The sequence below is a fragment of the Pimephales promelas genome, chromosome 13 (genome assembly GCF_988280905.1).
Source record: "Pimephales promelas chromosome 13, fPimPro1.hap1.1, whole genome shotgun sequence".
In the NCBI taxonomy this organism is placed as follows: Eukaryota; Metazoa; Chordata; class Actinopteri; order Cypriniformes; family Leuciscidae; genus Pimephales; species Pimephales promelas.
The window spans coordinates 29,943,389-29,957,266 of record NC_142781.1 but is presented as its reverse complement, the minus strand read 5'-3'; the positions used below and the strand labels follow the sequence as shown (position 1 = coordinate 29,957,266).

General features: G+C 36.4%; 1 protein-coding gene across 1 annotated transcript in view; it reads left to right on the top strand.

Annotated features, from left to right (window-relative positions):
- The window catches only part of dcbld1 (discoidin, CUB and LCCL domain containing 1), a 37,688-nt gene extending 25,092 nt beyond the window's left edge, over positions 1-12,596 (top strand). Inside the window, exons 8-15 of the mRNA XM_039692648.2 lie at positions 834-1,025; positions 4,195-4,316; positions 4,396-4,552; positions 4,634-4,726; positions 5,318-5,402; positions 7,520-7,569; positions 8,153-8,272; positions 10,450-12,596. Coding sequence (XP_039548582.2) covers positions 834-1,025; positions 4,195-4,316; positions 4,396-4,552; positions 4,634-4,726; positions 5,318-5,402; positions 7,520-7,569; positions 8,153-8,272; positions 10,450-11,009 — 1,379 coding nt within the window. The 3' untranslated portion in view covers positions 11,010-12,596. The remainder of the gene's footprint in view (positions 1-833; positions 1,026-4,194; positions 4,317-4,395; positions 4,553-4,633; positions 4,727-5,317; positions 5,403-7,519; positions 7,570-8,152; positions 8,273-10,449) is intronic.
- Positions 12,597-13,878: the final 1,282 nt, after the last annotated feature.

The following is a 13,878-nucleotide window of genomic DNA, read 5'->3' as shown; positions in this document are numbered from 1 at the left end:
CTTCTTTTATTGTAATATCGTTGTGTTGTTCATAGCACATACGTCTCCATTTAACTGTACACATGGTCGTTATTTTAAGAGCTCAGGGCTTCCTGTTGAGTCAATGTACACGTAACTGGGTTTTTGCGCCACATGTGCGTTTTATTATGTCAAAAGAAAGCACTAGACATGACTATAACTAACATTACTCTTTTGATGTTTTTAATGTTTTTTTTTTTTAGTTTTTCATTTTATTATTAAAGGTTTTTGTTCAGACGTTACCATCACCAAGATATCTGACACTTACACTTGCATTCAAAAGGTTTTTTTTGTTTAAGTCTCTTAGGCTTACGATTTTTGATGCATTTATTTGATCAAAAATACAGTACAATTTTTCTATTTAAATATATTTTAAAATGTAATTTATTACTGTGATGCAAAGCTGAATTTTTTTCATCGTTATTTCAATTTTCAGTGTCACATGATCCTTCAGAAATCAATTTAAAATGCTGCTCAAGAAACATTTATTATTACTATTATTATCATCAATGCTAAAAACGGTTGTGCTGCTTAATATTATTTTCTGGAAACTTATACATAATTTTTCAGGAATCTTTGATGTATATTAGAATGATTAAACCGCATTTATTTGTACAGCTTTTTAAATAGAAAATGTTTGTAACATTATAAAAAAATTTTACTGTCACTTTTGATCAATTTAATGCATCCTTGATAAATACAAATGTTAATTTCTTTTTTAAAAATCTTACAGACCCCAAGTTTTCATAAAACAGTGTAAATGCTTAATTTTAAATGTGTTCCTGACTACAGTGCTCTCTCTCTCTCTCCTACAGATTGCAGCCAACAGACTGTTTTTCTTCATCCAGTGGGATCTACTACAAACTTATCAACACACAACATCTCCTGCGATGGGTCTGAAGTGGACTGGTCCCCTAACAGCATCCAACGGGGTATCTCTGAAGACCTCAACCATAACCATCCACAGTGGCTACAGATTGATCTTGGAGAAAAGAGGAGGATCACCGGTAATACTTGTAGCCTTCATAACCTGATCTCATTTACTTACTTTATTACCTATGAGATTGTTCATCTATGGGTCACCCCCTATCTATGACACCTCCTTAATGTGCAGGTTTGGTTTTCTTGCATGATGGGAATCCAAATCCAATGCACATAATTGAAAAGGTTGTCTAATTCAGAGAGAAATGTAATGCTATAATTCTGCATTCACACCATGTCATAATTAATTACGAGATGACAACCCGTGACGTTCTTCGGTGGTCATGTGGTACAAGTCGGAGCTCTCCAAAATTCAGAGTTGTGATTGACTTTGTCCTCACCAGCATTTACTAATAAAGTTGCCAGCCAGCATTTTTGATCAATGAACAGTCAATATATAAAAAGAAAGAGCAGAGCCTCTGCTTTAAAAAAATGTAAATATCTAAGCTTTATTCATAAATATTGGTATTTTATGATATGGAAAATAATTATGATAATTTTTTTGGCCATATCGCCCAGCCCTACCTAACACCTGATTGGTGGGAAACGAGTTAAGTGAGGATGTGAGCCTCATAATTTCCATAATTACAACATATCTTGAACACACCTTCAGATCCCAACACACACATACACAAACATTATGTAAAACCCAAGGTTTCCAGGGGGTGTTAAGTGTGGTAATTATCCACACAAAAGGTCTTTCTCGTGATCTGCTTTGGAGGAGCATTACACACCCGGAGCACATGAGCGCCGACAAACCCCCCAACAACTAACTGGTATCTGCATAACAGTTCCTGGTATTGCATAAAAGCAGAAAAGGCCCACTGTGTCCATTCATCACGCATACAAACCCTCTTACAAAAGCACATTTAAATTTAGCAACACGCCGGACATGCGTTTATTTTGAGCATGACTGTTTGTAGACAGCACAACCGAGTTAATTTCATACAAAAAGAATGCTCACTTTGTCTCCTGGAGGGAATTTGCGCTTTTGGACATGATGACCCTGAGTGAAACCGGCCCGTCTTAAAGAGGAAGCACTGCTATCATTGTGAGGCTAAATAAAACTAGAGAAAAAGCACGTCTTTATCTGTGGGGTCACCGCTCCGCATTCACACGATGCTTTCTAAGAAAGATTTTGTCAACAAGCATGAAAAATTACATTGCTGTAGGGTAATGTTGAATGAGCCACAAAAAGCCATTTTACCATGTTTGGATCGCCATTGAACATGGTAAAATTACTGTAATGTACTGTCATTCAAAAGTTTGGGGTTAGTAAGATTTTTTTTTTCTTTTGAAAGAAATGATTACTAATTATTGCTCTGCAAGGATGTGACCTTAAAGACATTTTAAAATGTTACAAAAGAATTCCAATTTAAATAAATGCTGTTTTTTAACTTTCTATTCATCAAAGAATCCTGAAAAAAATGTATCGTGTGTTCCAAAAAATATATTGATAATAATAAATGCGTATCATTTCTGAAGGATCATGTGACACTGAGGACTGGAGTAATGAATAAAAATCCATCTTAGAAAAATATTTAAAATCACAATATTATTTATTAATTTTACTGTATTTTTGATCAAATAAATAACTGCTTGGTGAGCATAAGGGATTTATTTTAAAAACATTAATCTTACCGACCCCAAAATTTGTGACCAGTAGTGTGTTTTGTGTGCGAGTTGGATATACTGTACGTATAATAGTTTACAATTCATCTTGCAGTGGTATTGAGGATTACTAAATCTGCAGGATTTTGGTGGTAATTCTGGTACCACAATAACTGGTATTCGGAATGGGATACACTCTTAGGAGAAAAGGTTCTATCAACGCTACGTATTTGGAACCCCTAAAAGGTTCTATACACTCTTAAAAAAGGGTACCTCTGGGTTCTATATAGAACCCTGGGGTTCCATACTTGGCCAATAGAACCTTTTACCAAAAAAAAAAAAATGGTTCTATAGATGTTCCATATATGAAGCAGGGGATGGAACCATTTCTGGTTCTAAATAGAACCATTACTTCTAAGAGTGTATACTGGAATTATCCCACTTCTGAACACACTCTGAAATCCTTCTTACCCTGATGACTAGTTTACTTCTTGCACACTTTTTTAGTGATTTATGGACACTTGCAAGATCGGACTATGAGCTTATTATGCCTGAATCCTTTTACTTATACTACAATCTAATTAATCCTGTCGATATCATTTGGTAAATGCTGCTTGGATTTGTTGCCAATGCTGATATATATTTGTCCATTTGTTTACTTATTTATTTATTTGTACTTTTATTATTATTATTTATAAGGTTATCTTTATTATGAAAGATTCATTTGTACTAATCCACGGGTCTTGCAATTGCCCCATGCGGATAAATAAAGTTTTTGAAATGAAATAAAATGACATAATGCTTTAGTCATGCTATATTCCAACTATAACCAATGTAATTCCCCAAAATAACCAATGGAATGTTGCTTTACTAGCTGCCATTTTAGAAATAACATCAATTGACACTTCTCACCAGCGTCGAATGCCTGATATTGAGTGGGTATTTTTCACGTAGGAATTACAGATCAATTTAGAACCGCAATTATGCATCTAATACTGTTTAGTTTTCAGTATTTTCATCTTTGACCACAAGAAGGGCCATCACTGTCATAAAATGGTTCTTTAATTTTGTAGCTTTGATTCTTTAGTTTTGCTTCCTTTTTCTTTAGGTAATGGCGTCTCTTTGAACTCTTCAAGCTTTTCTCTGATGATGAGTAATTTCCTTTCTCAACTTTCATGTGTCATCACACTTCAGTCTCACAGCTTCACACTTTGAATTGCACTTATGATCACGGTGGTGTCCTCACGTCTGTGATGTAGTAATAACAGAGCTTGTGGTCTTCAGTTGGTGTTTCAGTGTCTGCTGGGAACATGCCACTTGAGTGTTTCCCTCAGGAATGCGTTTTGTAGCCCGAAAGAGGCCGACCGCAGGTTTCCACTGTGATGCAGATGACGGGCCGCTCTCTGAAGTGAAGTCTTTAGCCTACATGCTGTCACATTCCTCAGATGGCGGAGCGAGTGCATCACTGTATCAGGAGAATGACCTTTTGAGAAATGCTGTGTGACTAGACTAGACATTGAACTGAACGGTAGTTTTTTGTGCGTTTCAAATGAAATAATTCGGGGTCATGTTTTTGTTTCATAGGCATTCTGACAACAGGCTTGACCATAGCAAACACTGAATATTTTGTGAAAAACTACAAGATCGAGTACAAGGAGAGGAACCGCTGGCGGACATTTGTCCAGTACAATAACTCTGATGATATGGTAAGACTTTGTCTTTATATCACTCCATCATATATTCAATACAACTGTAAATGGCATTTTAACTTGTGTTTTCCCTTAGACTTTTGAAGGAAATACTGACAGCCTCCACCAAACACGCAACACCTTCCATCCCTCCATCGTAGCACGAAGCATTCGTTTCCTCCCTCAACAGTGGCACAGAATAATTGCCGTGAGATTGCAGCTACTGGGCTGTCCTTATGTTAAACCCATCCCAGGTGCGTGTCAGACACACAAAGGCTTTACAATTTCATTATTCATATTAAATGTTTACTAAACCTCAGTTTTTCTTCATGTAGTGAATTCATCGTCTCAGGTGACACAGGAGGCCCAGCCGACACAGCCCATTCACAATGACATGACCAAACCAGTGCCCTCTCAGGCTGATCTTGGTACGGTTTAAGAACGCACACTAATCGCTCATTAATTAATACAGATTATGTTACAGAAGTACTGGACAGATGTCTGAGAATGTGCAAATATTTCCTCCTTAACCTTATTCAAATTTGAACTTAAAGCTCTAATTTTTTTTTGTCTCTCAGTGTATTGGTTGGCCTCAGGGTTATTATCGTTAACTAAACCCGCAAACAAATATTTTGATTACTTGAAATAAAATAAGCATTAACTGAAAAAAAAAAGTATTTTATCTCAGCTCATTGTTGAGGCAACATTTCTCATTTTTTGTTTAAAGTACATAAAAATAACCAAAACTTAAAGAAAATCTAGACATAATTTTGCAAAACTATAATTACTAAATGAGCTACAAATAAAATGAAAACAGAAGCTATAAATTCTTATTTAAAATATTAACAAAAACTATAATAGAATATCATAATTTTTTAGATTTGTACTGTTTTCTTGTAGCTTTTATTCTATTATTTTGTTCTATTTTATGTTATACAAAGGGTGATTATTATTATTAGTATTTTTTTTTTCTCCTCTCATCTCTAACTTGTACATCTCATTTTTTCTTCTCTTTGTAGTTAATTTGGTTGTAATAATTGCGCCCACCATTCTTCTTGTGGTCCTGATCCTGGTGGGAATCTGTTTGTTTAAAATGCTATACAAGTAAGTCCATTTTATAAAGTTTTTTTTTTATTTTTAGTTGGCATATTTGTTTATATTTTCTAGGTCTGTCCTCGACTAAAGATTTTTCTAGTCGACTTTTAGTCGTTCATTTAATGCTGGGTACACACCAAAGGATTTTTTTACATCTTATAAGATTTTCAAAATATGATAGACCACAAACATGAGGAGAAAAAAATCCTAGATTTAACCGTTTTGCTCCTATAGTGTGTGGTGTGATAATAATGAGCCTTTAATTGCCTACATATCCTAATCAGAGCTCAAGCGCACATATAAAGCTTGCCACAGCACACCGTCAAAAGTCATTATTAACGTATAACATTGTCATGAAAAAACAGCAGGGAGACTCTAACAGTTTAATAATTTTTTATTGAACTAGCGTTTTCTTTATTTTGGGTTGCAGTGATGAAGTTGACGACGCTGACTCGTCATCTCCGCAGAATTGTGCATGCACCTATCTGGCCTTTCCTTTTAAAGGATTAGTTCACTTTTGAAAAAACTTTTGCTGATAATTTACTCACCCCCATGTCATCCAAGATGTCCATGTCTTTCTTTCCTCAGTCGAAAAGAAATTTAGGTTTTTGATGAAAACATTCCAGGATTTTTCTCCATATAATGGACTTCAATGGGAACCGGATGGTTCAAGTATCAAAAGACGGTTAAAAACTGTTTCAGATGCAGCTTCAAATGTCTTTAAACGACACCAGACGATGAATAAGGGTCTTATCATGCGAAACGATCGGTTATTTCAAAACTTATTCCAAAAATGTAACTTTTCTAAGGACAAATGCTAGCCTTGCTCTATTCTGTGAGGCGCGTTTGCAACGTCACGTATTACGTAATTACGTTCAAAAGGTCACGGGCGACGTAGCCGAAAGTACAGAGTCAGTGTTTACAAGTTGAACGCATAGGTTGAACGTGCAAACTAACTCAAACACTGTTTACAAAAAAAGGAATTAAAAGGAAAAACAACAATGTCGGACGATTTTGATTCTGTACTTCCGGCTACGTCGCCCGTGACCTTTTGAACGTAATTACGTATTACGTGACGTTACAAACGCGCCTCAGAAAATATAGCAAGGCTAGCATTTGTCCTTATAAAAGTTACATTTTTGGAATAAGCTTTGAAATAACCGATCGTTTCGCATGATAAGACCCTTATTCATCGTCTGGTGTCGTTTAAAGACATTTGAAGCTGCATCTGAAACAGTTATTAACTGTCTTTTGGACCTTGAACCATCCGGTTCCCATTGAAGTCCATTATATGGAGAAAAATCCTGGAATGTTTTCATCAAAAACCTAAATTTCTTTTCGACTGAGGAAAGAAAGACATGGACATCTTGGATGACATGGGGGTGAGTAAATTATCAGCAAAAGTTTTTTCAAAAGTGAACTAATCCTTTAAGGCTTTCGGGATGTAAATGACCTGTTGCGTCAAGAAGTTTACAAAAACACTTGTGCACATTAAGACCGGAAATGTGCATTAACAAAGTAAATAGTTTTTTAAAGTCAACCTGAAATCAAAACTGACCTAACGATAAAAGTTCTGACTCTGTATTTTCCGTGTCGTGTCTGACTTAAGATGGAGGAAGGGTCACATATGTTAAGATTCATTGGAGCACAGCATGCTTATCTCAGTTCAGTTACGGTCTGTTACCAGTCCTGTTATCAAACACAACAGACAGTCTCAGCATTGTGTATGTGCACACACCAGTGATTCCCAGCATGCCCTAATAGATTCCACAGCCACTGGTGTCAATAAAACATCGAGTGTAAGCTGATATGAGTGAGCATGTTGTGATTCCAAGGCAACACATTGCAGCGATATTTAGATTCGTGAAGAATGGGGTGACTGAGGGTTGAGGGTCAAAGGTCAGTATCAGGAGATGTGCCAGCTGCATTACTCCCCTGTCCCTGAGAGAGCGCTCAGGGACAGGGGCATTGTGGGGAAATGAGGATGGATGAATGAAAAGCTCTTATGGACATGTTTCAAGGGAATAGTAAGGCATCTTCTCTTGTTTAAGAGTGATGAAGGTGGTGAGCGACCCTAGAATGTGCCACCTGTGTCTCTGACGCTGGTGTTTTTCACTATCCCACAGTAAGAAGACAAAGGAGAACACGTACGGCTCTGCAGAGACCCATCATACAGGTAAAACATTCGCTTTAACTCAACTGGCTGGGACACTCCATCCATAGGAACATTTTAAACTGCTGTTTTCCATAAAATTTTGTGCTTATTAAGCTTTGGGTATCAAACAGACTTTGTTTGTTGTGATCACCTATGATTATATGTTTGTTTTCTGAATAAGATTATATAGATCTGGAATAGAGCACATGGGCTGCTTTTATGGTGCTTTCGTTAGTTTTCAACAATCTCTCGTTTTGTACAGATTTATAACAGCTTGAAGGGGAGTAAATAATGTCAAAATATTAGTTGTTGGGTGAACTTTTCCTTTACCTTTGGTTTCAGAATAACATAAAATGCAGAAAAGCGTGCAATGCACACTTTTGCATTAATAAAACGTCATATATGAAGGATAGAATGTGATTTAGAAATGTATTTTTTTACCTTTATTATTCTTCAAATCTTCAAAAAAAAACTCTTAGTCATCATGACGGATCCCTTCCCAATATATATGCTGTGTTCTGCACTTTCAGACATGTATAATTTAAGGCTTAGCTGCTTGACTCGCACAGAGACCGGCTGACAGATAAATGATTCTTGTCTACAGGCTGTTGGAGACAGATAAAACAGCCGTTTGCCAGACACCAGTCCACAGAGTTCACCATCAAATACAGCTCCGAGAAGGACCCCATCCAGAAGCTGGACCTGGTTACCAGGGAAATGGCAGGTAAAGATTGACCGAATTTGATGAAGTTTCTTTACACAGTGTCCCGTCCATTATCAAGCATGTTTTCTGTCCTCACTGATGATCACACATGTGTTGTGGAAGCTGCTGGAAGACTGTTGCACATTAAAGAAAGTCATTTTTTTATTCATTCATTACATTGATCGAAAGTGACACTCCTTTATCTTATAAGACATTTTGATTTCATATAAATGCTGTTCTTTTTCGCTTTTATTCATTAAGGAATCCTGAAAAAATTCAACGTTGATAACAATAAATGTTTCTTGAGCAGCAAATCAGCATATTAGAATGATTTCTGAAGGGTCATGTGACACTGAAGACTGGAGTAATGATACTGAAAATTCAGCTTTATCACAGGAATAAATTACATTTTAGCATATCTTTTTTAAATTGTAATAATATTTCACTATATTACTGTTTCTACTTTCTACTATATTTTTGATCAAATAAATGCAGCCTTGGTGAGCATAAGAAACTGTTCAAAAACACACACACACACACACATATATATATATATATATATATATTTTTTTTTAATAGTATAAATGACTATAATAATCCAATGCAATATAACAGTTGAGCCGCTAGCATGTTAAATTTAAAACATAATTAAATGTTAAATAATCCCCAACAAATGAAGCAACAAGCTACCAGACGGGACCGTAATAGTGACCAACAAAATATCTCATAGCAGTTTGCTTGTCATATTCTGAGCAAAATGATTTTACATAAGAGATATTATATAATGATTTGTTTTATTGCTTGTTATGCTCTGTTAGGACAATTTGTTCAAATATGGACTCAAAGAGTGTTGATATTTCTGGCCGCAGCTGAAGTCTGAGAGGAGACGGCACACTTTCTCAAGCTGAGTTTTTTTATTGACTGATTATAAAGGAGTTCAACTTGTGAGGCCATTTTTCTTCCAGCAATGTGCCAAGGGAGTTCAAAAACCCTTATTGAAATAGTGGTAACAGCCTGAACGCTTGCCAGATGGAAACGCTTGCTGATATTTAATTGTCAGTTTTCCCCCTACTCTCCTCCAAGGCTGTAATTATTGATGATTCAAGGTTTGTGCAAGACGTCAGACAGATTACAGGCACTCCGATTTCAAGCCTGGCACTTAACTTGGAGTCTCTTTGAGCAAATACTGAAACGTTTCATTGATTTCCTTTTTGCTATAACATTTTCTTTCATGTTGATGCCATAAGAGTTCATGGTGCCATATTTATGATCATGGCTTATTGGTTAGCCAGGTATGTTTCTGGATAGCTAGACAATAAACCAAAGAACAGCAAAACCTGGTTTATGCTGGCATGGACCTACCTAGTTTATAGGGACAAGTTTAAGTTACTTTTCTCACCCTTATATATTGTTCCAAACCTGTATGACTTTCTTTCATCTGTGGAAGTGATTTCATCTATAAAATGGGGTCCAAAACAACACTGCACCCTTCTGAGTTTCATTGTAATTAGTATGAAACAATAAACAGTGTTATTTTAAACTGGGAAAAAAAAGTGTTACATTGATATTTTGTAGTTTTTGTTAATATTTTAGATTCGATTTTATTTTTTTGTATTTGATTTTATTTTCGGTTTTAATTTTAGTTCAATTTTAGTGATTTTTTTTTTTATGTCTATGTAGTTTATATGTTTTCATTTGACTTAATTTAGCTTTAGTTATTTTAAAATTATTTTATTTCTGCTAGTGGCCCATGCAAAATTTCTCTTTTTCTTTATTTTAATGTTAATTTCAAATTCAAATAATGATTTTTTATATATACATATATATATATATAATATATAGTTTTAGATTTAGTTATCAATAATAACAATGACTAAAACTACTACAAATTGTTTTTTGAATTTGAAATAAAGCTGAAATAAAATTAAATAAAAATATTAGATGAAAAACCTATGAAGAAATGTTGCCTTGGAAAATTGCTGAAATAAATGTTTAAGGTTAAAGTTCTAAAATTACTAGAACTGTAAAAAAAAAAAAATAATTAAACTAAACCAAAAACTGGAAATATAAAAATAAGAGCTAATTCAAAATACTAAAACAGTATATTAATAATACTAAAATAACACATCCTGTAAACGCTGAGGCATTTTTAGTGCAACTATTCCATTACTAACACTTTCTCTCTTATTTTCCTTAAGCCGAATACCAGCAGCCACTCATGCTCGGCACGGACACTGTGTCTCGAAAAGGCTCGACGTTTAGGCCCATGGACACCGAGGCCAAAGACAAGGACAGCGAGGCTACTTCTCACTACGACCAACTGCAGACGGGCATCCAGTACGCCTTGCCACTGACCAATCAGGAGCCAGAGTACGCCACGCCCATCATCGAGCGCCAAGCCTTCCGCAAAGATCCCTTCCTTCCTGATCCCAGCTACAGCGTCCCAGGGGTGGTCCTAAACAAAAGCCCGTCGTTTCGAGCAGTAGAGGGCAGCAATTGCAGGAAAGTGATCGGAGGACTGGCTGGGGGCTACCAGACTCCCCAAGTCAAACTAGACAGGGGCAATTACCCAGAGGACATCTACGACAGCCCTAAAATCCAGAAGCCCGTCGTGAAGAACGGTAGTTGCTCGGCGTACCAAAGACCCCAGATTAAGTCCCCGGAGCAGGAGTGCTATTCCACTCCGAGAGACTGCGTCAGACTTCCCTTCTCTGGACTCAGACCCGACCCGGAGGGCAGCAGCTCAGAGGGAAGCTGAGAAGAAACACACTGTGATGTCCCTGATTTTCTTGACTCAACAAAATCACCTCCAGACTATTCTTAACTTATTTGTGTATGAGGGACTCCTTTTTTGTGTATTTCCGAGGCCGTGATCAGTTTGTGTAATTTAAAGTTTTTTTTGTATATGCGAGATACTTTGTCTTGACGAATCAAGATCTTTTATTTTTAATATTTCCAGTTTTACTTTCAATCAAATGCAATATACAGGGAGAACTGCGACGACGCATTTGTTCCCGTCAGACACAAACTGTGAATGTAAACCAGATTTTCATGTTTTCTACCATGTGACCATTATCTGATCTTCTCTGAACATGGACAACTTCACAGATTTTCAACCAGCTTTGTATTATGTCAGTCATATATGTAAATGACCAATGTGTGCTCTTTCTCCATGTGTCCTGCACCATGTTTATTTGTCGGCAAATTTAATGTTTGTGCGATGCTTTTGGTGATGTCTAGGTGAAGATAACATGGAGAAAGACTATACACTGTTCATTTACAGATACTGTTCTAACAACACAAAGCTGTTTGACAATCGGCAAAGGTCTACAGATGGAAAATAAGATGTTAAAGCAAGCAGATCAGAAGCTCTCCTGGTGATCTTTGGGAACTTCGCAGTTACTTTGGTTCTTCTCATAAAAGATGACTTAGAGGCTTCATGTTCGTGTCTGAACTAGCTCTACACCAATCAAAACACATGAAATAAAGTGGAAACACTATTTTAACGCAAAATAGTGGAAGCAAACTGAAAAAAAATGGCTTGTTCCCATAATGCAAGTGAAATGATGATTTGATTTTGACATCAAGCTCGTTTTTTAATCAGAATTGGGTATATGGATTGTTAGATTCAGCCATTTTGGACCGTTTTTCATCTCATTCTGCTGTGTGCAATTAACAATGTTGAATCTCAGATGATCTGATCTTTTGTCCATGCTGTATATTGATGTTGATTTCGTGGTTTTGGACGCCCCTTGTTCCATGTGCAAACTGAGCAATAACAGACTAAAATTTCTTCTCAGATCCTGGTTTTATTTGGATTGTCTATATGCATATGTATATGTACAGTTTTGAAATGTATATTTAGTTAAAAAGCTAAATGAGATGTCACTTTGTGCTGTCAATGATTTTGTTCACTCAAAAAACGTTTATTCATTCTCATTTTATTCCAAACCCATATGACTTTTTCTTTTGATCAAGAAGAAAAGAAATGATCAAGAAGGCATTTCCAGTCAAATTAAAGCAAGAGTCTCAAGCAAGAGTTTTTTTAAGCTTCAACATTTCTCTTTTGTGTTCCATGAAGAGATAAAGTCTGGTTTGGAGTAAATGATGATGGCATTTTCGTTTTGAGTGAACTTTCCTTTTAAGCATCCAAAAGATCTGGGAGTTGCTGCTGTTTAAAGGACAATCCTTGTGAAAGATTACTGACAGGTCTTAATTTCTGTGAAATGCTTGATGGTTAATGTTTGATCTGGCCATGCTGGTGAGTTGAAGTGCTTTGCCACTGAGAATCTCAGTTCTGTTGTTTGTGCTCGTCTAAACCCTGATTAAAAGCACCAGCATTTTAGTCTGTCCTGTGATGTGATGGTATGTTTCCTTAAAATATGTGAATGTCTTTTTAAAAATGGGAACAATCAGCATGATTATCCAAGTATTTGGTGAAAGCAGGATGTCTCACAAGGGGTGTCCCAGTGGGAGATCGATCAGGAATGTGACTGTGGGGTGTTAGTTATAAGGCAGCAGCTGATGGTGACCCTGCTGTTTAAATCTACCAGGCACACTGTATCACATTTCCCACCCAAAGTGTGTAACATTAGTGAATGACTGGCACAGATGCGCATGCAATCAAACAGGTAAAGAGAAGCACATACCATAATTTCATTTGTTACTTGTTAGGCCTACACAGGGGGGTAGAATTTAGTAGGGACTCTAGGGATGTGTCCCTACCAATATCCAGTGACGCTGATATACAGGGTTGGGGAGTAACGGAATACATGTAACGGCGTTATGTAATCAGGATACAAAAATCCAGTAACTAACTAATTCGTTACAGTTACATCAAAAAACGTAGTAATCAGATTATAGTTACTTTTTGGGAGGGGGGATACTTTCAGGATTACAATGGTTTCATTTAAAACTAAGTAAATCTGTATTTTACATTATTAATGACTCGCGACACGAGTCACGTGTGCCACCCGCTGGTGACTGCGTAAAATAAGAGCTCTCGACGACAACAATCTCCTCAGGCACGGATTGAATCACTGCTGCTAGAAACGATGCTGCTAGTGCTCACAGGTAAACGCGCTTTCATTTCTTGGAAATTCCGCTGCCATTTTCTTTTTAAAGAGGAAAGTTCCAACAACATGGTTTTACAGTGCAAACTGTGCCTTGTTGTTAGCTTATGTGGCGTTTACTGCTTTAAAATTCAGTGGTTTGTTGTATAACGCTTGTAAGTTTTCTAGCGATGCTGTAATCTGTTGAAATTAAGAGAGTAGCTTTTTTAGTACCTAAAAAATGTCCAATCTCTTTGTTCTCAGTCTCACTTTTAAAGGAGATGCTGCTGCTAACGTAGGTGAACACCTACTGCCAACGGCCCAAGTTCAGGTAAATTAAGAAATATCACGGCATTAGTATTTCCTATTTTAAAACAAACTAATATGTAGATTGCGTGGAATTTTTAAATGTTGTGTTTTTATTATTTCCTTGTAGCCTACATAGCTTAATACATAATCTGTAAAAACATACTGTAGCCACTAGATATCTCCATAGCCCTTTAAATAAATAGATTTCAGGGATGTGAAATTCCTAATAAGTAACGTTAAAAGTTTTAATAATATCTGTCCTTGAAG